The sequence below is a fragment of the Acyrthosiphon pisum genome, chromosome A1 (genome assembly GCF_005508785.2).
Source record: "Acyrthosiphon pisum isolate AL4f chromosome A1, pea_aphid_22Mar2018_4r6ur, whole genome shotgun sequence".
Taxonomy (NCBI): Eukaryota; Metazoa; Arthropoda; class Insecta; order Hemiptera; family Aphididae; genus Acyrthosiphon; species Acyrthosiphon pisum.
Genome location: NC_042494.1, coordinates 163,299,811 through 163,311,578, shown reverse-complemented (window position 1 = coordinate 163,311,578; position 11,768 = coordinate 163,299,811). Strand labels below are relative to the sequence as shown.

Here is an 11,768-nt window from a genome sequence, read left to right as displayed (position 1 = left end):
TATAATATCATGATATTATTATACGCACCTAGAATGTTTTGGACTGCGGTTAAGGAATTTCCGTCAGATCAACACCGAAACAAATGTAATAATATGTTCTATCATAAAGTCGCGATTTAGTCATAATATGAAAATGTATACAATACGGTTTTTGGAGTTTGTCATTACGTTATGGGCTTATAGTTTATGCTTATTACATATATTATTCCGTAAAACTTGTCCGGCACAGCGCATATACGTCGTAATATGGACAGTCTCGCACGTGACACAAAATCGAAATAAACATGTTTATTTATAATGACGGCGGCGGGGGAGGGGGCTCGAGTGACTTAGCCCCTCACAAATCACTCAAAGCCCCCTCAACAAATAACAATATAATATAATATATTATATTATAATTTTAAAATAATTTCTTGGAGCTTGAGCCTCCCCTCCAAACATTTTTCCTATTCCCGCGTATACCGATACTTATCTATGTAGGTATTCGAACATATGGGTACAGATGCAGGGAGGTACGTACGTAAAATCTATACCAGTGCTTTATTTTCTCCTACCCGTTACACAATACCAAAATGTTGCATTAGTGCGGGCCACCACCAATAATAAAGAAAAAAAAAATTATATATCATAATAATAACAACAAAAAAAGGAAATTTTTATATCTTAGTAATAATTGTATTTTCATGTATATTCTGTAGTTTGAACTCAAAATTTGGCCGCGGTCCATCTCTGAGGCCTTAGCGGGTGACGGGTTGGGCATCAATATGATCTATACAGATAATACGCCACCACAACACTTTTGTTCGTTTTTCGATACTGTTTTTGTGTACAACTAAATCTATTTTCGTAGGTATTCGAAACAACGCGCAAGATTCGATAAATTCGTAGGTGCCTATTGCAGGAATATACACGTATCTATATGTAAAACACACTTATATACATGCCTTATACCCGTTTATGATTAATCAGTATATTTGTGCGTGAAATGAGATAACCTAAAATACGAACGTATACAAGTAAGTAACTATATTCTACCTACGTGAATGAATTGTATATGGCATTGGGATAATAAGAAATTATCTGATGTTTTCAATTTTTATTTATACCTACACAGAACTATATAGAATAACGTTTAAGGCGGCTCTCACACCGGAGCAATAGGCAATGAGCAACTAGCAATCGTCGATAAGCAATAATATTGCTAATTGATTAATCTCGTAGAAAATAATGAATATTCTCACACCGAAGCAACACGATGTTTCCTGTTGCGAACTTGTAGCAACATGCGTTGCCAGCGATACGGCTGTCGTGTTGCCGGTAGATATTTATTGACAGTGTTGAGCAATACAAGCTGTGTATGGTATCTTTTTATTACTATATTTTATTATATTATTTGTATTATATTGTTATTATACATATGTACATTTGTGTTACCTCATTTTCAATTTTTTAAATAATTTATTAAATTATTAAATTATTTTTTTTAAAAAATAAATAAATAAAATAAATAAAAAATGTGTGATGAATCCGCGTTGAACATCAAATTTGTAGAGTACGTTGAACAGTATCCATGCATTTATGATTTTACTCGGGATGATCACAGTAAAAGAAACGCGACTGAAAAGGCTTGGAATGCAATTGGAAAAGAATTTAAATTATCAGGTATGTATATATTATTTATTTTTAAAATTATAGTAGTAGTTAATAAATTTATAAAGTGTAATTTTCTTGCCAAGGCAATGCATTTTCTGGTTTCAAAAAATACTTTTTCAAATAATCTCTTAATTCATGAGCAGATTTATTACTAAAATGGTTATTGGTTGATTGTGACATCTCTCGATTTGTACATTGATTTTCCTGATTTTTACTGATTTGGGGAACTGAAAAATGACCCTCGACCATTTTAATAAAATTATGTAGAATACATGCTGCTTTTATAACTTTGATTGCAGTATCTTCATGGCACATTATTGGTCTCTGAAATATTTCAAATTTTGACGCTAACATTCCAAAGGCGCATTCGACGCTTTTTCGTCCACGTGACATTCTATAATTAAATATTCGTTTTTCATTATCGAGAACTCGCTTAGGATACGGCCGCATGAGATTTATTTTGAGAGGAAATGCTTCATCTCCTACCATATAGAAAGGAAAATCAAAAGCATCATTAGGCATTGGTGTTGGTTTCGGGATATGAAGTTTATCTGTATCTAACAGTTTCCCAAGATTAGAAGCTTTAAAAACGGCACCATCACTAAACCTGCCTGCTTCTCCTACATCAATTGTCGTAAAAATTCCATCGGCGTCCGCACATGCCATGAGAACCACGGAAAAAAAACTTTTATAGTTGTAATGAAGTGACCCGGTTTTGTCAAATTTTTTTATACGACAATGCTTGCCATCTACGGAACCAATACAATTGGGGAGGTCCCATAGTTCGTAGTATCGTTTTGCTATCGATTTCCATGTTTCTTCTTTTGGAACAGACATGTATATAGGTTGAAGAATTCGCCAGATAGCTTCACTGCACTCTTTCACTATTATTCCTATCGTATTGTCCCCTCTCATGAATATATGTGACAGAGCAACAAAACTACATCCTGTAGCCAAATATCTGTAAAAAAATTTTCAGTATAAAAATTAATATAAATTTAGAATAAGATAATATTACAATTAATGTAATATGTTATATTATATTTTAACAGAAGTACAATGCAAGGAGAAATGGAAAAATCTACGAACAGCTTTTGCACGAAGCATGAAAAAACCCCCGTCAGGAAGTGCTGCCAATAATAAAAGATCTAAAGACTATTATTTGAAAGATGTCATGCAGTTTATTCTTCCGTTCATGAAGGTTAAGCCTCAAAGTAGCAATTTAAAAAATACCGAAGATAATGATGAGCAAAATAGTGACACTGATATTGTAGATACAGACATTAATCAAGACATTGGCGATGTATCTTTACTCGATGAAACACCATCTACATCAAAAGAAAGTTATAAAAAAAGGAATCTAGATGTGTCACAAGATAAATTTAGTGCTCCGAATACTACAAAAAAACGCGCATTATACAATATGAAAACATCGACGGATGAGGTTGATAAGTGCGTCATTGATTATATTACATCAAAAAAAGATTCTCAGACAAACAAAAATAATAGCGATCTTGATTTTTTCAAAAGCTTGTTACCTGATATATCTAAGATGACAGATTATCAGAAAAGGCAGTTTAAGAGAAGAACACTTGATACTATAGATTCAATTTTGGACGATTCACCTACACAGAATAATACTATTTCATATGTTCAACGACCTTTATCCAGCTACTCCGGAAGTTCATATTCAGTATTGAGTCCTGAGCCACCTGTGGGGACGGTCGGATTTCAACAGTTGGGAAATTTGCATTCAGAAGACTACGAACGAATTAATAATAATCCGACAACAGTTCAAAATTACCTCCATACCTTTACTGAATAGTATGTTATACCATTTAAATTAAAATAAATATTAAAATTTAACATTACCTGAGTGTTATTAACAATTTTTCTCCTGCACTTATAGCTTCTCTGTAATTAGTATCACGTTTTGTAATACTATGTTCAATTAAATTCAAAAGTTGTTGAAATGTATCTGGGCTCATTCTATAACAGCTTTTGAACTGCAATGGATGAAGTTTAAGTTCATCTGCATAGACATTTGCACCATATTTTACAAGCTGTTTAAACGCTGGATTAATCCAATATTTACGTTTTTTATTTTTTATTTTTCTTCTTCTTAAATTCCACCAGAATAATAAAACGTCATCTTCATCAGACGATGACATGGTTGTTACTGCGTTGCTTCTATTTGAGAGCTAGGGGCAATACATATTGTCTGTTGACTATTGTTAATTGATAGTTGCTCGTTGCCTATTGCTCCGGTGTGAGAGCCGCCTAAAATATATTAGCAATTATTGTCAAATTCACCAGGTATACACGCCCTTTGGTCTATATGCATAAAATATAGAGTGATAATTGTTATACCAAACAGTTTTTTAAACATTTTAGTAATGTCTCTATGTAAATTGCACAACTCATATGATATAATGTCTTCAATTTTGTTGAATAGAAATACATGTTCAGAATTGATTACTAATTACATAGGTAGGTTCCTATATATAATATAAGTTGACTAATAGCCATATATTATCATCGACAGGATATGATACTATATGTAATTGATTGTGTGTTGAGTATTAATATTGTACATCCTTTACAGACACATAAACACACTGATAACATATTATAATATTATATATTATTATATCATAATCGTTAAAGGTTAAAATGATGATTAGCAGGCATGCGTATATATATTATATGTACTATATAATATCCGTATCATTATATATTATTATCTCGCGGTTGATCAAAAATGACTTTACTAAGGCAATATTATATTATATTATTAATAGGTAGGTACCTATATAATATATTTATATAGGTGTATACAATATAGGTAATTGCAGCCGCAGTTGGCCTATTAAGCTGCCTACATCTAATATGGTAGCGGTTCACCCTTCTCATTCGGACGAAAAACAAGTTTTTCCCCAGGTTATGAATTTTACTACAAAATCAAATATACTTTATAGGTATAATTTTATCTACCAAAGGTAAAAAAAAAATATGATAACCTCTTCTAATAATATGTTTTACTAATATGTGCAGTTTGACTAGTTTTTGTCCATCAACTTATACCCTTGTATAGGCCGAGACACGTGTCATACATATCTGCCATTATTATTATGTATATTATTGTAATGATTATAATATATTATAATGCGTGAAAAATAATTTGGAGGATGAATTTGTACTAAGGGTGGTATATAATATAGGAAATAGGTATATCTATTGGTGGTCGGGTATTTAGGGGGAGAAAGTGTTATACGCAAAACGAAGAACATTATTAAAAATGTGTTGTGTAGCAGTTCATTCAGTGTGATATCTCCTCGTCGTAATATTTACGGATGTTAAAAAGAGCTTTCCTAAGTTCGAACAATAACCATAGACGAACAGTGTACAAGAAATAAAAGTAAAAACGTAGTTAATATAATATAATTGTGACCCTTTCTCAATGTTTTACGGACAAAATTAGGTGTTAAAACTGGACTTAAACAAGAAAAACTTTTTTTTTCTATGAACATTTATAAACTAAGGAATATATATATAAACATATTACATATATAATATATGTATAAAAACAAATAAAGTTTTACTTGTGCAATAAAAACCTGAGAAAAGACTATTTAAAAAAAAATATAATGAACTTTAACATAATTAAATTAGATGAATTAAATAAGTATCACTTGAGTGTATAGATTTTGTGCGAAAAAAAGTATGAATAAATAATGGACTAAAAAATGTAAATAAATAAAACGGTGAACTTTTAGTTGTAAAAAACTTATGTAATTAAATTGTCATTTTATTAATGTTTAGGATATACATTTGTCCAGAATATAATAATTAGTTAATGAAACTTTCTGCGTTTTGCGAGATTATAAAATTAAACACTTTGGAGGTTTTTGCGCGAAAGTTATTGGAATATTTAATATTATATTATGATGATTCCCATCGCAGCACGTATGACACGTTTAATTACATTTTGATTAAATTTATAAATTATTTTAAAAAGTTATAATTTAGTTATTTTGTTGTTGTTGGTGTCTGATTTTAAGATGTAGGTACCTATATACATTATAATATGTATTATAGGTAGGTATATAATATATATTATTATAGTTATTACGCATTTTAAATATGTTTTACCGCATATACATTCAAGATGATTTCGACGAAAATAACCAAGAAAGTTTTCTTAACTAAAAGTTGTTAATTATTTATATTGATGCTGTAGCTATGTATTATGCGTTGTTATTGGTGTGGTCAGTGTTGTTTAAACATTTTAATGTTTTACTAATATTTTTTCACATAACTCAAAATAGCGATATATACCTACAACCTACCTATCTCATATTGCATACTTAGCCATATACAGTTAATGAAAGAATATTTTTCAGATAATTTATTATATCATGAAACAGTTCAGTGTCTTAACATTGAATCGAGCAACGTGGTTACATAATATTATAATATATTATTGTCATATATACTATATAGCTTATAAACTATACAGACACATTGATATTCGATATTATAGTCAAAGATAAATTAGACTTGCAGCATTATAGTAAACAATTTAATATGTAAGTACCTGCATGATATTTCGTATAGTTTTCATCGTCTACGTCTGATATGTAAATAAATAATTTTATTGAAAAAAGTAAAAACCACACAGCTGGTACTTAAATGTATGTATAGTTCAAATACAAAATATTTGTGGAGCCAGTCAACCCACGTGGAATTCATGTATTATATTATATTATATTAAAAAAATAAAACTATGATCTTATAACTGCGTTGTATATAGAAGCCATATTATAATAACATTTACTGGCCATTATAATATTTTCTCGCGCTTTCATTGCCGTCCGAATCAACAGAGTTCTTTTAAGGTTTCAGCGCATATTAGTTCATCATTTTGGAACGCTCGTCACTTCTGCAGAACTGGAATCATGTAAGATCATTATGCACTGCACGACGCGTCAAAATAAGCGATTCTCAACCTATATATTACCTATACCTATGTCCTATACCCGTCAATACCTATACCTATTAATTATTATATATAGTTACTCTGAATAAAGTACTTATAATATTTTCAAATAATTATAAAAATTATTGCAATAAAATACTTATTAAACATTTAAACATCATATTCAGCAGAGGATAGAAACTGCGTTTTTCAGTATCCACCGCCGCCGTCACATGTGAGTGTGTGTGTGTGTGCGCGCGCGCTTATATACCGCATAGCGTCGGCGGCAGCCTGCAGAGGAACGATTAGTCAGTGGCGGCGGGAGAGTTGGTCGTGTAAGTATGGGTTGTGAGGGCGGTGGTGGTGGGCCTGGTCGGGGGGCGCGTCGGGTGGCTGGTTAAAAATCGAACGACTACACTACGACGGCGACGACGACGAGGACGACGACGACGACGACGACGACGACGCCGCCACCGCCGTTATCGGGTCATCCCGTTTTGCGGTGCGGAGAATAAGCCGGGAAAAAATATCTCTCTCACCAGCCCCCCCCCCCCCCCCAATCATACCGGCGGTACCCTTTTTCCGTATCTTTACCACCCACGCGACGGCCGCGGGGTTGGTGGAGGGCGTTGGCAACCGTCCCCCCGCGACGACGCGCACACCGCGACCGATGGCCGGTGTGGGGGGGTACGAAAAAACGGTGTCGGGTGGTTTGTGGGGGAGGGGGGTGGTGTGGGGGTGGCGACGATCGAACGGAAAGTTTGCGCGCGCGGGACGAAACGTACACGGCGAAATGCCGATAATGGGATGGCCCGGGTTTTTTCCGTCCGCCTGCGTCGTTCTTTCTGGTCGCCCGCCGCGCGCCCTGTCGGATCGACGCCCCCCCCCTCCCGCCAACCCGAATTAACCCCCCTCCCCCACCCATCACTTGTAGGGGGGTTGGTTGATGGGGTACGGTTCGCGTATGTGTGCCGTTTGTGTGAGCGCGCGTATATATTATATATTACGTATACCTAACCCCGGGCGTCGGTACCGCGGGCGACCGGAGTATATGTGTATGCAAGCGCGCACCCGCCCATGTGTGTGGGTGTGTGGGTGCGCGTGTGTGTGGCATGGGATACATATTTTATGTTCGCGCGCGCGGAGAAAAAAGTAGCGCTCGCCCCTGGAACAGTGGCAATAACGACGCGGGCGACAATATATTATTATGTACCTACCTATGCGTATATAGACTGCAGACTGCGTTATCCGCGGCTGCCTATCGCTGCTGCACATAATCTATGTGATAATATAATATATGTGCAGGATATATGCTTATGAGTATGTATATACGTAGTTTATCGCCTCTCAGAAGCTTATGTATAGTCTTCAACTCTATTATTTATAATTTGGCATCTTACCTATATAATTTAATACTGCGCACAGATGTCGTATATTTGTCTACATAGAAATATTGGGATTTAAAATCAGCTATAATAGGTATATCGGCGGGCGGTATAAGTCAGGACTTGCAGCAGTTAACATTGCGCGCGTATCCACGTGGTAAGCGCCTCTATAGTTAAGTTCACATAAATATAAAACTATAACATATTATAATATGATTATCTATTGTAAGAAAGTGTAGGCGTTTGATGGGGATGGAGCAGGATGGAACGTTTAAACATCCCCTACAAAAAAATTATTCTGGCTCCACGACTGTGGAACCGCCGCTACTTTTGTATAGGTGTCCCTGCTATGTACCTAGGTATATATACAAAATAAGTGTTGGTATATAAAAGTATTTTAATATTCTATTACATATTTCCCTATATAGCAATGTTTATGAATAGTTTATTGGTAAAATATAATACAAATAATAGGTAGGTACAGTGATATATAATTATATATTAATATACATACGGAAGTTAATTTATATATTACATATAATATAAACTATGTTTATATGCCTCATTAAATGTGGTACCTATATGTTATATAAATGTATATGTTAGGTCGTTGTTCCGAATTACTGTTTTTACGCTGATACCGTCGTTGCGTGCTTTTTCGCCGTTTATATAATGCATATAATATCCCGATGGATAATTTAATTTAATTTATTATAATATTTACATATTTTTTTGTTGATTGGTTTTTTTTATACTATATTTTGTTTTACACACAAATTTGTCAACATCAATTTAGGTAAAAAGTTTTAAAATACTGGACAAAAATAGACTTGCAAATAACTTGCAAAATAATGGCATAGAATTAAAGGCAAATGAAGTACCTACTTAGGTGGGCCAGCTTCACGAACGTCAAATATACGGCAGTTGTATAGCTGTGTTTCATATAGGTTGATTTTTATATATATTATGGCAAAGAGTGTAGTATTATAGGAAAAAATATATATGTACGTGTCATATATTATACGACACGCGTGTTTTGAACTTTATAATAGTTAAGTACTTTAATGATAAATATCTACTAAAATAACGCACGATAATGCAGTAGAATCGTTGATTGAATTTTTATAATATATTTATGAGCTACTTTTAATTTTTATCACTAAATAACTGCATAATATGCCTGTATAATATATATAGCCATATAGGTAATAATATATTATATACCTAATAATATATTCCTGTCATAGCACGGAAAATTAATGGACTTTCCATATATATTAGTTTTATATTATTTTGTTAGGTATAATATGGTAAAGTTATGTTTATACTACTAATTTAGTAATCTACTTATGTATAACGCATATTTATATACATTATAATTTATAATATTATTATAGTGACATATTATATGTATATAATATAGCCATTTTAGATAAAACTGCAGTAAAAGTACCTATATGAAAACATTTTACTGTATAGTTTGTATGGGTATATTCTTAGTTACAAATTACAATCTAAATTCTACTTCAATTGTATGCAATAAATTAATAATGATATATATTTATATTTTTTTTAAAGATATAAATATAAGGTGCGGACTATTAAATTTAATTATAGTAGTTATTTTATCTGTAAATTGATTTATACCTATAGTATAGGTACTTACACATAATATAACTATATTATAGTTATACATTCTATTATATGTATATATATAAGTATATAAAAGCTTAATTAAACTATAATATAGGCAGGCACCAGTTATAATACTTTATATGGATATAAAATTACAAAAATATGAATTATATGATTTATATGATACAATTTATTTATATTCTCGATAAAAATATAATTACAATTTATAACTATTATATAACGCGGATCCCGCAAACTTATCTTTTGTTTGTTGTCACAGTATATATATATAATACCTGTAACATATGACTCCGTCCATAACCCGTAACGTTTTGGGTACTTATTAATAAGCACGTGACAGCGTTAGTACCGCATTCGTTTGGTATAGGAATGTTCTCTTTTTTTAGAATTAAACCACATCATATAACGACGTGCTAGGTGATTAGGCAACCGAAGGTTCCTTCTCTCTCTCTCCAAAAAAAAAAAAATCGTTGGCCATGAACACGCGTATCATTATTTTCCAGGTCGTTCGAGTATTTAAAAATGGAAAACTTTTCACGCGGATGGCCAAAAAATATGATTTATTGAAAATGGGTGTATATGATATATGTGTATGATATATTAGTATACAATATAATATATAAGATGCAAACATCATTTGGAAAAACTACATATATATAGGTTTAGTGACAACTGTCTGATGCGTAAATACAAAAGTCGAGAATCCTGCATTGGGACGTATTTCCTTATGATACGCTGCTTGTCCCCCAAGAACTATATATATATTATTTTATGTTTACAAAGTGCCATTTGCTGTGGTAGGTGTATTTATAGGTATATAATAATTATATTACCTATATAAAAAATATTTTATCATTGTGGTTTTTTTTAAGGCAAATACTATATATAGATTCATTCAAGGCGATTTGCAGGTTTATATAATAGGTATATAGTAATATACTATAATATACATATATATGTGGCAAGGTTTAAATTGGTATATAATTTTTTACTGTAATCAATTATAACCTTAATTTTTTTATTGTCTATAAAATATAGATAATGCATGTAGGTACCTATATCCATAGATACTATATGTATTTCATAACTATTTATATTGTCATGCCCGCGACCATCAATGACATTGTATAGGTACTATATATTTAATGGTCTCACCGAAATCGTTATGTACCTATAGTAATTTTAGTTTAATTATATACATGAATATATATGATATACTCAAAAATCATTGTGTAACGACGAATTACATAATATAGGTAGGTACCTATTATTACATCAATATATTGATCGGTGACGCGATTCAAGGTTAAAATTCTATAATATGTATAATATAGGTACCTATATAATTCTAAAATATATAGTTAGGTACATTATACCTAGTTAAGTGACATTTGCAAACTTATATTAAAAAATTGTTATTTTATATAACCTATATACTGTACATGTTATATGCTGTATTGAAAATATTCTAAAACGGTAATTTTATTATATTCATCTATGTAATATTGGATATATTCTATACTGCATATTATATATGTATCAGAATAAAATGTGTATATACCTAAATTGAAGGTTCCCCGGGCATAATAAATATTTGTGGTTTAACGTACCCATAACGCATCCATATCGTTACATATTGTATATAATATACCGGGAAGTGGGGTGACGCGAAGGAGAAGCGGAATTGAAATAACGAATTATTAATGAACCACATCGGTAAATATTCAAATTGAGCGATAAAATGTGCGCCACGCCGCACGAGAGATTGCAAAACATTGTTATTTATACCTGTATATCACACTGGTGTATGCTGATTATATAGGTGGTTAAATTATATTGCAATATTATAATATTCATATATGTTACCGAATAAATACGAACGCGACTAATTACGAGAACAGATATCACGTATCTATATACGAATTACGAGATACGTCACCGTATAGCTATATAGTAGCTACGTTGATGTCTATAAATGGGTAAAAGTTAATGAACGTGCGCCCTGAATTACAATATATAGGTACATAGTTCACTTAGATTTAGAGCATTTATTAGAGATACCTTTGCTGTCTTACAATTTTACCTGAAATTTATTT

At 32.2% G+C, this 11,768-nt stretch overlaps 1 protein-coding gene across 1 annotated transcript; it reads left to right on the top strand.

Moving 5' to 3' along the window:
- Positions 1 to 1,507: 1,507 nt before the first annotated feature.
- On the top strand, positions 1,508 to 3,524 carry LOC100571647. Its single transcript, XM_003244614.3, has 2 exons — positions 1,508 to 1,662; positions 2,706 to 3,524. The coding sequence occupies exons 1-2, from the start codon at positions 1,515 to 1,517 to the stop codon at positions 3,476 to 3,478; spliced, it is 921 nt and encodes a 306-aa protein (XP_003244662.1). The 5' UTR covers positions 1,508 to 1,514; the 3' UTR covers positions 3,479 to 3,524.
- Positions 3,525 to 11,768: the final 8,244 nt, after the last annotated feature.

What these genes read in the sequence shown, in the direction of transcription:
- LOC100571647 (XM_003244614.3), top strand. Translation starts at nt 1,515, where the DNA reads ATGTGTGATGAATCCGCGTTGAACATCAAATTTGTAGAGTACGTTGAA. An exon ending in AAAAGAATTTAAATTATCAG is followed by an intron (nt 1,663 to 2,705) that starts GTATGTATATAT and finishes ATATTTTAACAG; the next exon opens with AAGTACAATGCAAGGAGAAA.